Below are 21,567 nucleotides of genomic sequence, written 5' to 3'. Positions count from 1 at the left end.
ATTGATCCGCTTGTGTACGGTTGTGTGCTTTGTTTCTTCCTTTGACACTGATCGATCTTGTCCTCAAACAAATATCATATATCTTGCATACGACGATTATTGGTGGCACAATGACACGCGCCCTAAAGTGGGCACACTGTCTGTAGAGTGCATTTAATGCTACACTCTAATGGTCGCATCAATATATCTTTACAACCACCTTGGTCGGATATCTGTTGGGCTTCGGGGCTGCGTTCTAAGCATATTAACAAAAACAGAACGGGATAACGTTGTGCAGATATACGGTCCGCCTTTACCACCGACGACAAGAAAGGCAGCGCGCATAGACAAGCGGGCTAACTGCACCCGAAGTCGAAAGTCCCACATGTTTACGTACACTCGGGGAAAAACCTTGGGACTCGCGAAAGCGAGAAGCGCACAGAAACCAAGGAGGTTGAAAAAAACTTTTTTTTTTTTTTCAGCCGAACATAGCCTCCAAGATTTCCATAGCTCACGTTTGAAATCTCGGAGGTGGTAAATAAAACCACGTGACATACCCCTGCTGCTCGCTTGTCTGCTCCATCGAACCTTCGCACTCGCTATCGCCTCCAGAGGTTTCTGATAGCTGTTGTAGCGGTTGTGCCCGTTCTGCTGCTTGTCGTACTTTCTCTGGTCGCACACGCAGTGTTGACGGAGGTGTTGCCCACCGCAGACGTTACCAGGCTTTCGCCTAGAGCTCTTGAGACCGTCGTGGAGGGACCGTAGCGTCGCTCCTTGTTTTGGTGAAGACGCGCATGGCGGTCCCCGACGATGTTCTCTTGGCAGTATGGGCACCTTTCGGCGCTGCTTGTCTGGTGAGTTATTGACGTTTCGGCACTCGGTAGATGACGCACAGATGTTCTAGTGTGTCATCTCTCGGAAGAAGCATATACGTCGCTCTGCTGCAGTGCGATTCCTATGTGCGTCGCGCTCGATCGCGATTGTAGGCCCGTCCCGAAACCAGATAAGCTTTCTATTGTGGGATATACCGCATTACATTGTTCGTATATACTCATTCAAACACAAAAATAGATCGTTTCAAAGTAATGCCATTGCCGATCAGTGGGCAGTCTGCAATATAATGCTTGCGTATAGTTAAAGTCTGCTGTCAACGGCATGGGGAGGACCTTGGTGACAGATCAAGATATTAAATGCGTGACATCATCCACGCCAAACCAGGAACAAGTCTAGAAATTCATGTGCTCTATTCACCGCAAGATCGCCTTGTGTTCAGCATTAAGACCTATCTCTGCTAGTCTAAAGCGAAGCTTATGAAATTCAATGATGTCGCCTTGAAAAAGACAAGATCCACTTGTCGAGACGTTGACTCCTGCTCTCACCTTGTTCTCATCGTCTTGAATTTCCATCTCCTGCATTCCCCGTGTTTTCAGGGAAATTCATGAACGAGAAGAAAGGGAACCGAGGGGCCAGATTTTTAGTAATCATATCATAAGAAGCCAACAAACATAGACACCAAGGACAATTTAACAATATTGGGGAAATTACTTGTACTTAGTAATTCGATTAAAGAAATGATAAATTGGTGGAAATGAAAGCGGATGAAAAACTTGCCGCAGGTGGTGAACGATCACGTCTTCGCGTTACGCGTGCGATGCTCTTACCAATTAAGCTACCGCGGCGCAGTTTTCCCATCCACTTTCTGGGCTATTTATGTTTTTACTACTGGAATTAACCCTGGGAGTGTTAGCCAAAAGTTCATTAAATTCATGAACTTTTATTCATCGCTTAGTGATCCAATTACTTTGTAAGCATTAAGCTGAAAACCCTGGCTGGTATAACAGGATATCTGGTAAATGCATATCAAGAGTTGTGAGCGGCTGGCAGTCCAGTAGAGCACAGGGCCGCGGCAGTGTTTTCCTGTGTTGGGGCCAGAACATATTTTAAAATTATATTTAACTTTAGACAGTGTTTCTATTGTTTCATTAACAGTGAATTAACACTAAAGGTAAAAAAAGGCTGAGTGAGCAGGTTTCGTTTGATGTGGGAAGAGCATTTGTTACTTCATTGCCAAAATCATGACTTTGCGGACAACATTTCATGGGTCACAGTACAGTCACTTCAACTGCCATGCTTTGAGTGCTCCATCACAGGCATGGAAGTCAAATTTATGAGGCACATTTATCAGCCTAAACTACATACTAACATCTTCAACGCTTTTAAAACATGTAATAATTTGACCCTAAAAGTATATCTGCTTATATTGGCCTACCCGAATGACTGTTCTTCAAATTTTCCGTTGTGGTTTTTCACATGTACAAGCATCAAGCCAGCGGGATCCTGAAGGTGGCTGATACATTCTCAAGCTGTCTTTCTAGAAAGCAAAATGAACTAGTGGCAGTGGTTTCTTTCCTTCTGTAGCTCTGTTCAGCCATGTCTCCTATATTTGCACTGTGGGCTGAAGTGCCCAGCAGAGCATGACATTGCTGACCTAGCTACAAAAGAGACCCGGTTTGTTGTAGATGATTTCAGTTGTGGAGCAATTGCGGCAGCCCCTTCAGTCACGAGAAATGTCCCATTTGTAAACAATTTGTGTGGAAACAAGCTATCAATTTAACCAGAAGACAGCCACATCATGTTGGAATTGCTTTTCAGCGCAGAATTCATTACCACCACACTGTGTTGAGTTTATATACATGTGCCTGACCCATCTTGTGAGTTCAACATCCTGCGAGGACTGAGCTTCTAAACATGACCAAGCACGCCTTCACCACATCTGGCTCAACGTGGCACACACCAACTAGTACTTTAAATGCAAACTTCAGTTGATAGACTCACTGATGTTGTTCGCATGCAGTGTTTCTGAGAACTTACACAATGTTTTATGTCACTGCAGTCTACATTTATCATACAGACAGTCTGTAAAGGCTGTGTTGCATTTGTACCATGACTCTAACTTGAAACTGTAGGGCATTCTTTTGCCTGTGGTGAAACACTACTTGTGCGTAGATGAATACAGCGCTACCACACGGGAGAAGACAAGATAGAGCCCACAGATAGGGCACCCTGTCTGTGTGCTCCTTGTTGTCTCGTTCCGCCCACGTGGTAGTGCTGTTTTGATCTGATCATGAACCAACTAGCCCGACAGTCAATCCTCACTGTTTGTGCACTTGGTGCAGCCAAAGAGCTTCTGACATTTCTGAGAGTTACAGCTGTTAATCAGACTTCATGCCAAGTTTGAGTGTGTTGATGTATGTGCTGTTTGTGTCTTTTTCTGATTACAGCGTGTGTCATAACTTTCACCCAACACCTGGAGTAGTACGTGATGCTGGGCTAGTTACTGAACAATTTCAGACCATAAAGCCTATGGCCGCTAACTTTCAATTGTTTGTTCAACTTACACTGATGGCCAATATATAGAAACATGCACTGTGCAGCACACTAAAAATGCTCCAGGTGCTCATCGCTGCACTCGCAACGGGCTCTTGATAAACCGTCTCTCCGAAGGAAAGAGGGCAGCAGACGTGTCATAGATACAGAACATACCTCGCTTTTTAATATGAAAAGCCTCTAGTAATAAACATGCCGCAACATCCCTACTTCTGCCCAGACTCCTTATCTTGTCTAGCCTGAAGCAGCATGCCAGGCCGTCAGCCAGGCAAACATCTCCAGCTTTCATTAAAGACAGCATCTCTCTCCTGGTGTACAGCTGTGCCTCTGCGTGTCCTGGGTGTACCTGTGGCGGCTGAGCCTGCGCCGGGAGCGGGAGCCCCTGGCCCTGGCATGTGGCACAATCTCCCTGGCCGCCAGCCTGGCGGCAGCCGCACTTGTGCCAGCAGATGTCTCTCTAGTGTCTGCCATGAAAGGGGACGATGGCACCTTCCAGCCCTGGGCAGCCAATGAATCCTACCGAAAGGCATTGCAGTCGCAAGTCCAGCTTGCCTACTTCGGTTTGTGCAGGATTTTGAGCCTTCTCTGCTGCTCGAGTCCAGGCTGTGGCTGACTGCTGCTACCTGTTTTTGCATTGCCGATGTAAAGGCTAGGCGTATGTTTTTGTAGACTGCATCGGTGATGTATATGCATCGGTGAACATGCTCCATGTTGTTGGGTTCAGATTTAACAACATGGAGCATTTATTTTATGGCAAAAAGCTGTCCTTGTCCCATTGGCAGTGTCCATTTATTACGAATTCTAAACCTAATGCCTTTTTAAAGGAATCCTAAGTTCATTTCTGTCCTTGATTAATTTACAGCCGAAATGGTCTTTGCTACAAGCAAATCTTGGCTGCAAATTAGGTGTCACCGATGTGGGCACAGCCTCAACGATAGCAAAAGGCAATTGTAATGTATAATTATTTGGTTTGTTTACAAAACACTGGCATAACCTTGAGATAAATGCTTCATGGGCTTGAAGCCCTCCCAGCATTCACCATGGCATTGGCCACTAAGCTGCCCTTGGAAAAACTTGGCAGCTTCAATGCGGGCACGGACTTTAGACAGAATGAGTGGCTGTCATGTTTTAAGATCTCAGCTAAAAGAAATGTAAACTGGCTATCTATTTTGTAGTTGTCACATTTAGAAGTCTGCACACCACCAAAGCAGTGGGTTTGTTCCCTATATTTAAGTTTGCCTTTATGTGTTGCAGTGTTGGGCTTAATTATGACAATGACTGATGATAGCAATGGCCTTGTTCAAATAAGAACAAATGGCCAATTGCATGTGCTAGTGCTTAATGCCTGCACAAAATGTAATTCTGTGAACCATGTTATCTTTAGTGGGAGGGTGTATGTGCGTGCCTGGGATAGGTGCTTTGATAGGCAGGTGAGTGATCTTTGGATGATCGTAGGCAGGTGTAGCGATGCCTTTGCTCTGTTATAAGTTATCCTGTCTAATCTAAGCAGGGCTTCGGATCCATTTTATCTCTCAGCATCTGCCTCATAAATGTGCAATGCACAGGCTTAGGCCAAACTAAAAACCTATCCCGCTGGACTCAGGCTCTTTTGTAAATATGAGGCTTATTATATAGCCTGGATATATAGCCTGCACTAACGTATTTGTGAGTAGGCATCTGGCCTTTCCGCGAAGTAATTTTGTGTTGAGGCAAGGCTCTGGCTTTGCTCAATGTGTACATATGTTCATGTTTGGAAGACATATTTGATTAAAACTCATGGCCATGCGCCTTGCATTTGCATTGTCATGCATGTGCACTAAATTGCATTGTGTGTTCCCATTTCTGCTGAGCCGGCTGAACTTCTCACGTAAGTGCTACGTCCCAGTTGGCTTAGTACGAGTATGCTTGCACATTTTGTACGCTAGCCAAAGGGACAAATTTAGTACCACTTTGAGAGACTACTTTTCATTTCACTGAGTGCCATTTTTTATGTCTTAGTGCTACTACACAGAAAAATGCAGTGTAGTAGTTTGTTTGGTTTTGCTTACAGGGAATTTGTGCATATACTTATATATTTTGCCTTGTGGCGTGCCTGCCACTATAGCTCAATGGCTGCAGCGTTCTCCTGCTGAGCCTGGGGTTGTGGGTTTAATACTTGGCAGCAGCACTGCGCTGGAGGCAGAACGGAAAAACGATCATGTGCTTTTGAGTGGACATTACAGAACCCCAGGTGCATTTCTGGTGTAGTGGTGCCACAGAAACTAAACAAGGACCAAAAAGTTGTCACGTTGGCCACAATTGCCGCTTGTCTCCAATTGTGCCTAACGGGTCTACTTTTTTCATCCTCGCAATTACTCTCTGTGGTGCCATTACACCAGAAATGAACCCGTACCGACTAGTCCAACTTTCAGTTCTTCTCAACCTCTAGGGGGTCAAAATTATAGGTGGTTTATAGCACTCATAGCCTGTGTGCTGAACCACAATCTGAATTTTCATCATGGTGACTTTAGGAAATGGAATTTTTTTATTTAGTTAAGTTAATTTCATTGTCGATCGGTGATGCTACAATTATCAGGACCCCACACTTTTCACCAATGTGACCTAAAGCACGGGGTCTATGGGAAGTTTCGCTGTGAGAGGTGCTATTGATGAGCTGTGCTTCACGTGGCTTGTATACTCACAGTGCTGTATGGACTGCTGGTGTTGCTGGCCTTCGTGGTGCTGCCCTTTGCCTACTTCTTCTCGGAGGAGAAGGACGACACCCTCGACAGGGGAGCCTGCTCGGTGGGTGTGCAAACGAGACACTTCAGGAGGACTTGTCCTTGGCCAAGTCGGTGTTTGCTGGAAAACATGTCTACCACTGCAAATATGAACAACAACCACCCATGTCTTAATTATTTTTCCTCTGTGTGTTTCATGCTTTTAGGGATAAATATATCCTTTAGTAAGACAGCTCTGCCTGAAAACTGGAACTTGTGAAGAGGCGCTGAAGCTGACTGAATATCGACACACTTTAGGTTTTAAAAACTGCCCTAAAAACCATGCAACATATGCCCAGATGTCAATGTAGAGCGGATCATGACTGAAGGAGCCAAGCAATTCTTCCACGATTCAGATAAATTGTAAAGAATGCAGTCACCTGCATTACACCAGAAAGAAGCGTGCTAAGAAGTAACCTCGGAGGTCAGGCTGTGTTAGGTGTTACTTCAAGCTTTGGGCCACACAGGGAGGGTGCCGCACTTGCACAATGGTATATACAGGCAGTCTTGTGAGGAGGTACCATCAAAGAACTATTCTACAAGAAAACTGCGATTTGCCACTTAGTACCTTTTAAGTCATACCTTCATAAGAGCTGGAATTGTATTTGCACGGTTGTGGGCATCACTGTCGTGCTTAATAAGAAAAAGTTATCTGCGACAGTGGCATTTTGCCCATCTCTGAACACTAATTCATCTGCACAGGGAAGGTCAATGTGGGCAAATCCAAAAGCAAGGACCAAGATAGAAGCAAGTAAACAGGACAAAGCCCACTTGCAACCACTGTATTTAGAAGTATTCGCATCTGCTTTCATGCATGTGTTGACCACAAACTAGTGAACAGTGTTCAAGTACACCGACACATTCATTGCACATGATTGTTCTACAAACACAATGTAATTTCACTTGTGCACTTCTTGTCAAAGGGACAGATGCGAGGGACGGACGACGTGACACGGCAGTGCTCGTGCTCTTGTTTGACCCGCTTGTTTTTATCGGTTTTGTGCTTCCTGCAGCCATAGCAATGTTTCATTGACCAGCCTAGCAGAAAATTCTTCTATGAAGAATGAATCTAGGAGGAGATTTTTCTACTGCTGTGTTTACATGAATGCAATGTAGCACATTACATTGCATTTTTTAACGCAATACACCCATGTAAGCGGTGGTCATGCACTAGAAAGGCGTAGCACATTAATGTGCCGGGAGTGGGTAGATTAATCCCTTTGGCTGCCAAGCACACTGTGCTGAAACGAGCCAAATACTGTCAGACACCTTTATAATGGAGTGCTTGAAACATCCAAACTCCTTTGTTATACAGGTTCACTTCGTTTTAAAGATCGCACACTGATACTGCTCACACTAGAGCAGGCTAAGCACGTTCAACAAGAGAAAGCCTTTATTTATCATGAATTCAAGAGAGACTTAGTGAAATAAGCCCCAAATTTTTTGTGCACACTTCATATCGCGGCGCGATTGCAGCCGACCTTATTGTACCGAAGTAAACTGCATGCTTTGTGGCGAAACACGACAGTAAGGGAAGTTAAAGCTGTAGATTGTCAAGAATGCTGCTATCGCCTCCCTTGCCGTGAAAATTCTTCCTTAATTTACAGGCTCTTCATCACCATTTCCTTCATTGACATTCGCACACTTCCTGTCCCAGATGGCCTTGAAGGGTTCATAGGTCGTCATTTCCATTTACATCATCTTGCACGCCATTAACTACGACGTATTCGTCGGCCGTACTCCCACCCACTGCTGCGTTACAATGAGCAGCGTATGAGCTCATTGATTTCTGGAGCAGTGCAGCTGTGCTGTAACACTCGATGACATCGGCACACTTGTCAAGTGCTTCGCTAGCACTGGCGTTAGCACTAGTGCAAAGAACTGGCAGTTTGCTTAACCGAAGCCGCAGTACTGATAATAACTTCACTGCGGAGCTTCAAAATTCTAAGGTTAGCTGAAAAGGTGTGTTATTTGCACTAAAATTTAGCGATGCTAAAAGTTTGATGAACGCCTGTGTAAATGAACTTCAACCGTTCTAGGAGTTGTGCTTTGTGTAGTACACTTCAAAGTAAAGAATAGTGCGCTGCACCATGCCACAGTTTTTGCAGCAGGTCCTGGTTTCCTTTCGGGTGCTTCTCTTCAGACCACCTGAGGGTAGTTTTGAGCACACAAAGCATGTCCTTGTTGGCTTTTGACTTTTAGCAGTTAGAGGAAGATACTTTGAGAAGTGGCGAGCAAATGCGATGACATGAGCAGCTGAGGATTGGCATTCTTTTTTGCGAGGTTGAGGTCAGCAGTTCTTGTCAGTCAGAGTCCCTACAAGACAGTGTAATTTTGGAAAGCTGGTCACAAGCACAAAAATGTGCTGCTCTGTTGTGTCACCTGTCGTGTAACATATATGCGGTGTATGCAGTGAAATCGGGACTATGTTATCCACAGTGAAGCCGAACTTGTGTTTGCAGGTTTTAGTTTGGACGGGCCCGGCTCGTCTTCGGTAAGAGTGTCAGAAATTTCAATGATGACCTTTGCTTGTCCTCGGTGGGTGAAGGGTTGACCCTTCGAGGGTTGAAGTTCTTCGTAAAAACTGTGCCCCTGTGGTCAGTTTGGCTTGTGAAAACTCTCTCTGCATGTATCTGTGTGCAGCGGGCCGTGTCGGCACTGAAGTACACAGTCCTTTTCCTGTTGGTGGCTGGTGTGCTGCTCACTATTGGGTGAGTTCCCCATTGGCTGTTCTTTTAGCTCTTGGCATGTCCGTAAGTCGTGCTACAAAACATCCATAGCTGCTGCTGCGGGCGTCTTCGTGTGGAGGTTGCCCGAATATTTAGTAGTTGATCATAGTAAAGTTGTAAAGCACTAACAGCAGCAGTAGAGCGCTCTAGGCAAGCGTATTACTTTTAACCTAACCTAGCCATTGCCACAAAGCTGGGTTCAATGTCCAATATTGTAGGCAGTAGTAGAAGGGGTCCCCACAGGTACAATAAGTGGGTGACTCTGAGCTAATGGGACTTAAAAGGCCATTTCAGAGTTTAATGGATGCAAGCAATGGATGCAAGAAGTGTAAGTGTTGCAAATAGCACTACTACAGTGAAATGAAATGTGTGCTAGCCATATGTCTAAAGGCAGTTTGTAAGAAAAAAATTCGGAAGTGCCGCTGAGCAGGAATCTTGGTGCCATTTACAATTTTTGCCATTATGTATTTTGTTTAACCATTTTGACCAATATTATTCTGTGATGAACTAGGATTTATTTTGGTCATCGGGACAAACATCAACTGCGCAATTCATTTGGGGCCCACTTAGCAGATTTTCCAGTGATGAGTAGATTATAATGTGGATTGCAAGGTGCTTCAGCTTGTTCAAAACTACACTTGGAATGTTGGTTGTTGTAATCGATGATGGTTACGTATTTAACGCCATAACCTCGATTTGCAATGCTCCGGCCTCTTTATCTGCAGGGCACAGCCCAACGGAAGCACAAACTGAGTGCATTGCTGGCATTACCATGCAACTCGGACACATGGTATACTAAAAAAAAGTCTCTGCGAACATTGAGGCTCGATACATTAATATGCTTATTTATTTTGTGGGATTCCTGAAATGCGTAATCCAATCAGTATTTGTCTGAAGTGTTGATTGAACATACCTACCAGGGGATATCGTGTCAACTGGGAATATAACAACAGGCAAAAAGAATGCAGTGGGAGTGGCATCACTCTTCTTTTTTCTTTGTAGCATGTTAACCAGGAACATGCCAGCGATGTTCCACTGCAGCTGTTATCCCACTAAAACATGAATCTGAGAAAAAGCACGGTTGGATTGTTCCAGCTCATGGCTGAGTAAGGTTTGGAATGAGACTGCCTTTCTTGCCCACAATTTGTTTTTGTTTTTCTCGGTATGCTTTATTCTTGGCACATTTTTCACAGCCCCTTTTCTGTCTCTTATGACTCAGTCAGTAGCTTTAAAGCATTGGACTCAGCTTTTAACTATTTTTTTCTGCCATAAAACAGTTGCTTTTGCTGTAAGACTTGCAAATTGCTGTCATTATGTGATCTACTGAGGTGCCATCGTTGAAGTGCTGATCCCATATCGGCAACCGCTCCAACATGCAGGGCAGTAATTCCATTGAGGCAGGCTCCTCCGAGCAACAGCACGGAGTGGGACAAGATCCGTTTTCTGGTGGATGAACTGGCGGCCAGCCGTGAGTGTTTGTTTGTTTACTTTCCCTCCGTGCCAAAGCATTACAGAGTGTAGTGAGGTTTTACGACCACAACAAAGAACAAATGGAGCATCTGTATGAAAATTGGCGCTCTCCTCAAGTATTCTCGTAGGTATTTATTTTAGTTCAAACAAAGTTTTCTTTTTTAACTGCCTTAACAGATAAGACTGTGCCTTTTCGGGCAGATTTCTGGAAGAAGCACAGGTTACCTGCATGAAAAATTGCAGTGTGTATGTAGTCAGGTAAGAATAATCGTTAATCATCTTTCTAATTACTATTTAAATTAAGGCACACTTTATAATCCTGAAATTCAAGCCAAGCAGTAGTGAAGTCAGGTTTACTTTGCAGAAATTTTAAGAAAAGCACAACTTTTGTGATATGTGTCCTTAAAATGTGTTGTGAAATGCACCGGCATTCCGATAAACAGTTTTCCCCAAGAACACTCTAGTATTTATGGACAATCTTAATGGGAATACCAATGAATTTCTTAGCAGAATTTTTGGATAGATATGTCATGAGTAGTGCTAGTCTTAGGGCTTCACTGAGGAAACGTGACTTCATGACTGCTTGGCTTTATTCAATTTCAGAATTGCAACATGAGCCTTAAGTTTATAACTTGATCAGGCAATGAAATGAAAAAGTTGATTAATAAATTAGTTGGCTGGACGTTACAGTTTTTGTGCAAGTAATGTCCACCTGTTTGGATAATCTACCTGAAGGGGCTTTATCATAGTATGTGCTCCATGGGATTTTAAAAAGCCTGCCCAAACTAAGAAAAGGAACACTTTGTGTAAAAGCAAAATAAGCATACAAATGAGAAATAGTACATGGTATAACCAGTAATAGCTATCCTGAATGTACTAGAGTCAATGATGAATGTGATGGAAGCATGAAGGTGGTTGTAATCGGCACACAGTTTTTTTTTTTGTTTTTTTCTAAATAAAGATTGAAAAGTTGGTTAGAGTGGGCCATGACATTCTTGAACTGATGGTCACTGTGTTGAGATATGCAGGGTCATCCACTTTTAGGGGAAACACAGACCTCAGAATTCAAGAGCTCATAGCAGCTCATACAGTCAAATCTCGTTAATTCGAACATGCTTAATTCGAACTTCCTGTTCATTCGAACTGTGGCTGTGGTCCCATCAGAGTTATGTGTACTCCAATGGCCGAAAACAGCCCGGTAATTCGAACGAGCAAGAATTTGCATGCAGGCAGCTGCGGTCTACTATGTAGCGTAGATACCGCGGCCGCTACGGGGTGCCGCAACGAGCCCGCTGACTGAGTGCACCGTGGCTTTCTGAGGACAACCACGTTTGGCGCGTCGCAGGCGCCAGAATTGGAAATAGTGGCATCTACGTGAACACCAAAAATCAAATGTGAACTGCGCGCCACAGTGACGTTCAGGAGGCAGAGCGTAGTGGGCACACCCCGCTCCGCTGTAGCCTTCGCAGTGCGAGTCATTGAAAAAGAACCGGAAGCACTGCGAACGAGATGCTTGACTGCCAATAACACCGCTTCTGCTGAATGCATCGAAGTACTTCTTGAGGCAAGGTATTTCTGAAATAGCCTTAACGTCAAATGCATTTCTCCACTTTGATGAAAAGTGGTTAAGGTTCCCTTTAACTCTGCTGTAAAGGGTGCTGACTTTCTCATAACCAGAGCAAGGTTCGCAGAGGATGGGGTAATAATTAATTTGCACATTTTTAGCTGTGTAGGCGAAACACGCATGACAAGCCCCAAGGAAGTGCCAAAATACACATGGTTTGGTTGAGTGTGAGTTGCCAGTTGAATGGTAGTTTGCGCTTCTTTTAAGTGAAAAGAAACGTTAGGCGAATTTCATGCAAAAATGCACCATCGAAGGGTGATATATAATCAGTTCACTGTAGTCAGTATGTTTCATTACCATAAAATTGTGCCAAATCGTTCAACGTGAAGTGCCACTGGGTAAATTTCAATGTATGCCACCGACCGCCTATCCCACACTAACGTGGCGACGGTGCCACCACCTGTAGCTTGATATGGCATCGAATACCGAGGGGCACAAGTCTTTTCAACCAAGGCAAGAGCAAGGTATGCCAAGACAGACGACATCCTCGCCCTATGGCAGTGGTGACGGCAACGCAATGACCCCAACCCACTGCAGTCACCTCTGCAAGTGAACTGCTCTGCATGCTCAAGGGAGGTAACTTCAGTCACCCCGTGTGGAAATGCGAATGGCTAAAGACATTCCGGGAAAATCTACTGGCCTAAAGAGGTGACCTCTTCTGAGGACTCGGCCTGGCAGCGGACCAGCGTCAAAGAGACACTCGACTATGAAGCATTGCGTGTGAAGCTTCCGTAGTGAGACATACTTAGCTCCCTTCCCTGTACCCACTTCCCAAAATAGGGCTAGAGCCACCGTGTAAATATATTATTCTCTCTGTCTCTTATCGGCTGTGGCATTCTGCAGCTGAGCACAAGGTCTGAGGTGTGAATCCCAGCCGTGGTGGCTGCATTCCAATGGGGGCAAAAGCCAACAGTGGTTGTGTGCATAGACTTAGGTGTATGTTCAAGGACCCTAAGGTAGCTAAAGTTAATCTGAAGCCCTAGAATATGGCATTCCTCATAAGCCACTGTGCACTTCTGAGACGTTAAACTCTGGCAATTTTTTTTTCTTTCTTTGACACTCTGTTTACACTCTGATTTTTTTTTTTTTTATAACTTGAGTGTAGTGCATATAGTGTTACTTAAATTCATCTTTGAGTGTGTGTGTGTTGTGTTCCTCATGAACTGCGCAGGTGGCGAGGACTCCCTGAGATTTCTGCTGTCACTGTTTGTGCTGGTCGGCATGTTCCTGCTTATCGTCTACACGGTCAGTAGTGTTTTACGTATTGCTAGGATGTGGCCTTGCACGAATGGGTTGGGAAGCTGCTCAATGACTGCTGTGGGTTTGCATGTGCCGCAAAATTGGTTTCGAGTACCGACTTAAGCACTTACTGTGACAGCAGTGAAAAAGCTTGAAACTGCCAATGTGCTGGGTTGGACTGGTTGGTACCTCATGGCTATAGACTAACAGTGGAACTAAGAGACAAAAACAAAGAAGTGACAGGGCGAGCGTCGACTTCTCAGTTCACTTTCTGTGTTTTTGTCTTTTACTGGCCGTGTTAATCTTTCTTTCCATTCATCCGTCATTTTCTTTACATTTACACTGATGGCGAACATTGTTGTCGTCGTGAAGTCATTATCGTTATTGTGTCGTCGCTGTCAGGCCCCCTCCTCAGCCTTAGCTTCACCCTCGTTGACACAGCAAACCCAGTTTCTGAGCTCTTAACAACTGTCACATATACAATTTTACCCGAGAGGAGTTAAAAAGAGTACTTTGTAAAAAATACTGTAAACTGGAAACTGTTCTACGTGCTTCTCGCATGTGAAAGGATGACACGTCGCAAGTAGGAAGGTTCGGAAACACTTGAAAGCTATTTTAGCTCGATACTAATCTTGGTCTCAAAATGCCAGACCTGGCATTATCAGCATTATCGGGACATGATACCATCGTAAAATTTGCTGCCATCATGTAGCAATAAAGCTATATGTGATGACGTTGCTCCTAAAGAAATAAGCAAGAATGCGACACGCATTTCTCCTGCCTGGTTGCGTTTGCATGTGGAAGCCGCAGCAATCGTCGCAACCAAGCGAGCCAGTGTATTGTGACATCATGGTATATTCACCTCATGGATACTGTTAACCAGAACTGGTTGTAAAACGAGTACTAGAGTAAATTAGTTAGGGTGCTGTGATCACCAGTATTTTTGCTAGGGTTTAGAGACCATCATTTTAAATGAACAGTGAAGAAAAACATTTTAGCGGTATTTGTAAATTGACCTTCTAGAGTGCCAAGAAACCCACTCTCACCGTGGGTAGTGACTGGACGAACTAGAAGACGTAGAAATGAGAGACTGCCTTGAACTTCTACCAGCTCACCATGATGTCATGGATTTTGATGGCTCTTGCTTAAACGTAGTTAACTTCTTATCGGTAACTATAGACAACATTTATTCTAAACAAAGTCAAAGACTGAACACTTTGCAAGTGTCAAGCATTTTTACAGAGCCATGATAGCCCAAATATAAAAAAATGCTGAGGTCTCGGCACTGGGTTTTCGATGAAAATTTCACCAATTTAATTTGACTGTCATTTAATGTTATAGTAATGGATCTGTTACTCTTAAATTAACAAAAATCAAAGTGTTGAAAGAACACCTTATCAGTCTAAATTGATTTAGTGTTTCTTTTTAGTGTCCTTGCGATGCAAGAAACTGAGAAGTGGATAATTTTGTGTCATTACTTTAACACTTTGTGCCCAAGTTACTCGTTCAGGTGACTGTGCACTCCCTCTTCCATCCCTGAGTTAAATCATGTCATTATTTCCACTTGCTGCCTGCCTGCCTTTCTCGCGATAACTTGCGATCACAAAAGCCACGTCCAGTGGTCGCGACATTTGCACAGAAGTAAATAAAAGAACATAAAATTTCATGGCAGCTCTTATTCGTATGCGGCACAGGTGGTATGGGAAAGCTTATGAGTCGATGTTGCTGGGATAATGTGCGTCTCAAGTTCCGACAGGATGTACCAGTGCAAGGAGCTGATACGGTTCTTTTCGAGAACTTCTTGTAAACTTGATTCTGATCACAGGACTCCGATCGTTCAATAACCCACGTTAGACTTTTTTTCTGAGTAAGATACTAATTACCCAAAATAACATAATTAATTTGCATGATAGTTAATTTTTGTTTGTATAGTAAGATAAGCAACGTGTCGGCAACAAATACAATTTTAATTTAAACTCTGCTAAAGCTTCATTCATGTGATGGAGCAAAATGCCATTTGAGCTTGCGGGTTGCATATATTGGAATCGTAGGTCACCCATTCCTTCAGGGCTCACTCTCCATGTAGACGTTCATTACACATTGAGTCTGAAAGCGACAATGACGCAAACCAGCCCAGAACATTGGCAGCCGCAGCCAGGCACGCCAAACTGTAGTGCTTGCAGTTAAATTTTTGTAGCGAAATAAATGAAAAATTTTTGATTTTTTTTGAGATAGTGCATAATAGACGGCAATACACTTTGTATATCTCATAATTTTCGTAACATCTTTTTCGTAGTAGATGCAAGCGTGTCTTTACAAACTTCGTTCAATTTTATCACACAATCTTGATTTTAACAATTTATATCTTTTTTATGACATACATCTCGTTAATAAAACTTTTATTTGTTCATTCATTATTCATTTTGCTTTCTGTTTATGTATTACATTAAAGGGGCCCTGAACCACCCCTTGGGCTTGGTGAAATAACATGGTTCGCGGGTGGCATACGCAGCTGTGAACATCTCAGCCAAGTTATGATGTCGTAAGCGGTCCGTGGAGCTCGCAAGCGGAGCGCGAAGCCACCTTTCTCTCAAACGCTCTCGTTTCAAAAACCCCATGATCCTCGCTTTTTTCTGTGTGCTTTATTTCATAATAAAGCACACTCCAATATGCGGCTGCTATTGGCCGCTGCGGTCAGCTACACCGCGGCCGCCACGTGTGCACTAGCTCAGCGCACTGCGGCTCAAATTCAACTTTATTTACCAGACAATAAGCTGGAAGGTCCGCTGGGCTAAAAGCCGTGAAAACGGCTTGACTCGCCGAGGCCAACCGCGTTTGGCTTACGCTTAGCGCTTCGTAGGCACCAAAATCGAAAGTCCGAAATGAAATTCGAACTGCGCGTCACAGTGACGTCTCCGCCGTAGCCTTCGCAGTGCAAGGCATTGGAGGAGGAAGGGGAGCACAACGGAGGCCGTGTTTGATTGCCGAGAACTCCGCTTCTGCTGAACGCATTGAAGTACTTTTTGCGGCAAAGTGATTCTGAAATAGCCTGTTTTCACTTCAGATGTCTTTCTCCACTTCGATAAGAAGTGGTTCAGGGCCCCTTTAAATACTGAGTGCAGTAGTTCCTTCAGGAAAAAACATGTGCCGTAACATACAGAAAACGCCTATTTGCCCCATGGTAGGGAAAGAGTTACTCAGCGCCGTAGGACATGGCCACGGAAAGATAAAAATTTCAGGAGTAGGGGCTATGGGCCTGCAACAGAAGCTCAAATCTCTGTTGTGTCCAACATAAGGATGGCAAAACGACTGCACATTAAGTTCAGTCCAAGTTGCATGAATGTCGTGAGTGAATGTGCAGGAGCGTTCTGACGCATTCGCGCCATTGCCCGTGCTTTGGGAAGTGAGATAGGGTTAGGCCGTACGTGTTATTGTCTGCTTTCCCCTCTATCGTGTGAATGCTAGCTGCAAAGGGATGCAGTGTATGCCATGTGTCACGTGAATGATTCATCCGTGATCGCGTTCATTGTGCGAGTCCAGCTTAATGTGTTACGTTGAGACAAATTGAATGTGATTCACCTCAGAAAAAGGACTCTTATCACACAGCTGGCAGCAGCGCCCTGCGTTCAGAAGGCTAACATTGTTCATCTGTCTGTGTACCGGTGCAGGGCTTCGGGATGTCTGCCCTGCCCCTGCGTCTGGTACTGGGCGAGCGCAGCGCCACCATGGAGGTGGCGGACGTGAGTGAGCGGCGGCGTGCCCTTCGCACCCAGCTGGACTCGCTGGCACGACACGGAGGGGGTTCCGATCGACAGCGCACGGTCCGCCTCGAGGAGCAGCTGCACAACCTGGACGAGCGTCAGCGTCGCCTGGAGGAGTTTCGGGGAAGCTGCTCCTACCGGCTGCGCTTCCTCATCAGGCCTCTGCAGGTACGCACCCTGACCCAACGCCTCTGAGATAGCACAAGGCCTGTGCACTTGGCTTTATGATGCAGTGCTTAGGCCCGAAATTTCCATTACGAAGCCTGGCGTTAGAGAGTTTTAGCGTGTCTGGTATTCGGGTAAACGCAAGCAAACTGGGCATTTTACTGGATGAACGGAGGTGCAAACGTTAACGGCCTGCACAGTGCAGTCCTCCTGGTGGCACAGAGCTCAACCAGACAAATGCAAAGCTAATATTGCAGTAACGAAGTGTATTCTATTTCACTGCTTGTATAAATTTTGGCAGTAGCGTAATCGTGTTGCTACCAAAAGCTTACACCAGCAGCAAAGTAAAATACACTTGGTTACTGCAATGTTAATGTGTTTGTCTGGTTGAGCTCTGCACCACCAGGTGGCTGCACCGTGCAGGCCATTCAAGTTTGTGCCTCCGCTGATCCGGTAAAACGCCCAGTCCGCTTGCGTTGAGTACCAGACACACTAAAGCTCTCTAATGAAAGCGGTGGCATTGAAATCACGTGCGCTTTGCTTGGGAACATCCCCATTAGATTCTATGGCAGTCGGGCCATGTAGCATGGCGTTGTGGATTGGAGTGGTGTCACAGGCCTTGCACTATCTAGGAGGAATTGGCTGAGCCCGCCGGGAGTGTGGCTGCGTGCTCCCTTACCTGACGCAGTTGGCAGCATTTTGTTTGGGGGAACCAAGGTCGGTGTTGCACAGTGCATTTGTGATTGTGATTGAACCCGATCGGGATCGAATTGCCGAACTGCAATTGGCTCCCTTCTGCTATAGAGCTTTCTACAAAAGTCACTAGAGGGAACTCTGCTGCTAGTGTCTACGGGAGATGCAAGCTTGACAGTTCAGCCATCATGGGAACGTTGGTTAGTACATGGATTTGCCTAAACTTCACCCTTCTGGCTTCAAGTGCCTTTGTGACTGCAGAGAGCTCACTTTCAACGAAAAATTGTGTTATAAATATGACAAGTCACAGTGATTATGCACGTGCTCTGATTGCCTACTGCATCCAGAAAGATAGGATTGCTTCGAAATGTAGGCCAAAAAGGCAGATTAAGTGTAGTAAATAAAGTCACAAGTGTGTCTGAAGCCACTAGCACAAAGATTGGACAAATCCTTGCGCTAACCATCATTCTAACGGTGGCTGAATGATTGCAGAGCCAGAGCTAGTAATTTTGGTAGTAAACTATATGCCTTCCGCAGATTGCGCAATGGGAGTTAATTGCAGTCGAGGAATTCGATCCCAGTTGGGCTCTATTGTAATTGAAAGTGCCTGTAATCCAGATCCTTAGATCGCTCTTAACGATGATGGGATTAGTTAATTTCTTTTCGCATGTGGAAGCCCTGCCTTCCTTTTCCTGCTTTATTGAGAGTAAAGAGAATTTATTAGAGAAAATGCAGGGAGGTCAGCCTGAGGTAATAGTCCCCTAGCTAGACTATAGAAGAGATTATGGATAGACTATGGAGTTCTCTCCTCCAATGCCAATGCCTGTTGCATTTTTCGTTGGTTTTCACCCACAGTCATGCACCAACTGGCTCGGCTCTTGACCTTGTTGTTCCATAGTCTCTTTTGTTTCAGGAGAGGGTAAAGAGGAATTTGTGGGCAAGCTAGATTTTTGAATAATACTTGTGGAACAACGAATAGTCCAGTCCTTGCCAGGAGTGAAAGCTTAGCTAGCCAGAAAGTAAACAAACAATGAAAGGCAGCTGGACGGGCATTGACGCTGCCTTGACATTTTCGTGACGATGCCCCACAATGTCGTGAATGTTAACAGCGTCTCCTTATATCTAGTTAATCATTTGTTAATTCAGAAGGACTACTTTGCATTTGAAAGTAAACAGATATTCAACCTTACAACTTTTCAGCACTCTCCTTGTGGAAAAAAAAAAAAAAGGTTAAAGACAAAGCAAAACAGTCATAAGTTGCCAGACAATTTCTGTGCTGAAAGTGCTATGCCCAAGATCATGGTTACAGAATATGGCCTCTGACATTGTGTAATGTGTTTACAGATCCTGTTGGGAGTGGTGTTTGCCCTTCTGGGCTTGCTACTGTGGACGTCACTTCTGCTCTCCAAGTGAGTATGGAGCCTCGCAAGAAAGATTTGATGATTGTCAATGTACTGTATTCACTTGAACGCAACACAACTGCAATTGTAAAGGGAGGATGACTTTGCAGTCACACGAAATCAACAAATAAAACCACGAATGTTACACGAGATGAACGTAAAAAGAAATAGTACCCTTATTCAAGGAATCCCAATTCGGAAATGAGTTCTCTTCACTTATCATCGTTGTCCGAGGAGGGGGCAAAGCTTTCCTTGGGCAGTATTCTTGGGTGATTCCTTTTGGAGATGCAGCAAACGCTTGTTATAACGAAGCCGCTTTACTCAAATTATTGCTTTATTCGAAATTTTTCCCAGTCCTGAAGCACGTGAGATCTGCACAATTTTTTAACAGGCATTAAATGCCCAGCATCAAACTTTTTGAACCATTATTGGGAACATCTCTTAATAAATGCCACCTGGCGGTAAACAAACACATACATCTAGTAGGGAAAAAGAAAGAAATATCAAACAACCTCGACGAAACCATGCAAGCGACCAACAGTTGACTGATAGAAACAATGATTAAATCAATCTCACAACATGTGCTGCACATCTCTAAGAGTGGCTTTCTTGGTATAGCAAGAACATAATTTAATTAAACGGCTCAACATTTATTCCTCTTTAATGTCTCCTTAATATTTAAGATGATAATGGAATGTATCTCAGTGGAACCATTGGCACATGCAGTGTGGACAAAGCAATGCACTCGCTGGGATTTCGAATGGGCTACCTGTTGGACCACCCTCAGCTTCCGAATCCGCTGGACTTGTCGCTTGTGTGGCTGCAGCGCTGGGGTGCCTCAATTCTGGACTCTGCGCTCATACTAGCTCTGCTGCTGTTGCTGATTGCATGCTCCACGTACGGATTGCAGCGCGTCGGCATCTGGTGCCTCTTTCTTCAGGTAAGCACGAAACCTTTGTAATCCCATGTCATGCCAGAAAATTTACTTGCATGGGAACACTGGTGACCTTACGAAAGATAATTGCAGGAAGGGGGCTGCAGAAAAGTATGTGCAAAGGAGATATCACATGGAGACAGCAGCAATAAAACACCAGGTTGCTTTAGTTGAGTGCAAAGCTTTAAAGCTTAAAAATTTTTTTTCTTGTGATGTGTAAACAAAATCTCATGTCAACTGTGGGGCTCGAGGTGCCTTCCTGCGCCTCATCCCCCAGGTCGTGTGCTGTGCTTAGCTTGATCTCCAGGAACCATTGTCCCAGTGGCAACATGTCAGACACAACTAGCGTGACGGAGCTAATCTCCCGTGCAAACTGTCCTTCTCCCTCCTGGCACCGAGTCGCCGCGCGACCATTCATCACCGAGATGCGCCTTGATTGGCCTCCCGAGTGGCGGCCCCCTGGCCCCTTCTCCGCCCAAGCTCTCTTTCGCTAAGCACTTCTTAACTGTGGCAGATGCCCGCATGCCCACAATGAATTTGTTACATGGGACTTTTGCTTCCGCAACTTCTCATTCTTGCGCTTGGTGGACCGCTACCCGGTTAGCCCTAGTGCAGCGGGCACACGTACTCGATTGGTCTTGCAGTGAGCCTTTACCTGTGACCACTGTGACTGTTGCACTGTAACCTGAGTTAATAAATCCGTGTTTCTTCACGCTTGATTGTGAAGCCTTCTCCGCGCCGTTTTGGAGAGTCAACGAACCCTGCCGTAGTGAATTTGTGCGTTGCGGAGTAGAGGAGCGTCATGCCCTTTCCTAACCATCGCTCTGAGACTTGCCAATAGTATCTATAATAATTAAACAGCTTGTCTGATCAGGAAGTAGATGCATATTACTAACTGGAGGGGGGGGGGGGGGGAGAGGAGGTCGGCGTTCCGTTGATCGAAGTGGTTGAAGTGGTTGATCAGAGCTTGATCTTGTCAAAAAAGTTGATGAGCAAGGCTTCCACGTTGTAGCCGTGTTCACTAAGCGAAAATGCTCAATACATCAAGCTTAAGTTAATTTTAGGACTCTGTAAAGAGGTTTTGCATTGGCAGGTGTGAGATTGCCTTCACTCTATGTTCCTTCACTTTACGCAAGGAAATGAAGTAGTTGTAAATGGTATGTCAGTGTTCTTTTAAGAATTGCCGTGGAGTTCCACTGAAGCTCAGTGACTGCTTCGATCAAGTGCTGACACAGCCGTCTACTTTGTGAGTTAAGGTGGAGTGCCAAATGGAGGGAATGAAATTTCTAGAATACGAGGGTTAACGTCTTCCTCCAGGTGCCCTTTAATACATGCAGCTGCGCGTAATTGTGTTTGAGTATGATGAGTGCCATATGCACGTGCTGTGCAGATGTACCGCCTACGGATGGGTCGAGCAAGGCCGCAGG

The 21,567-nt window shown here is 44.8% G+C and overlaps 1 protein-coding gene across 1 annotated transcript in view; it reads left to right on the top strand.

The window, feature by feature from the left end:
• The first annotated feature begins 538 nt into the window (after positions 1–538).
• Positions 539–21,567, top strand: part of LOC119465812 (probable lysosomal cobalamin transporter) — a 33,602-nt gene continuing 12,573 nt past the window's right edge. The window contains 10 exon segments of the mRNA XM_037726284.2: positions 539–833; positions 3,686–3,926; positions 6,050–6,150; positions 8,769–8,836; positions 10,234–10,322; positions 13,120–13,193; positions 16,856–17,116; positions 19,151–19,215; positions 19,933–20,146; positions 21,531–21,566. Coding sequence (XP_037582212.1) covers positions 774–833; positions 3,686–3,926; positions 6,050–6,150; positions 8,769–8,836; positions 10,234–10,322; positions 13,120–13,193; positions 16,856–17,116; positions 19,151–19,215; positions 19,933–20,146; positions 21,531–21,566 — 1,209 coding nt within the window. The 5' untranslated portion in view covers positions 539–773.

The sequence above is a fragment of the Dermacentor silvarum genome, chromosome 10, assembly GCF_013339745.2.
Source record: "Dermacentor silvarum isolate Dsil-2018 chromosome 10, BIME_Dsil_1.4, whole genome shotgun sequence".
Classification (NCBI taxonomy): Eukaryota; Metazoa; Arthropoda; class Arachnida; order Ixodida; family Ixodidae; genus Dermacentor; species Dermacentor silvarum.
Note: the sequence above shows the minus strand (reverse complement) of the source record. Positions and strands in the feature narration are given on the sequence as shown.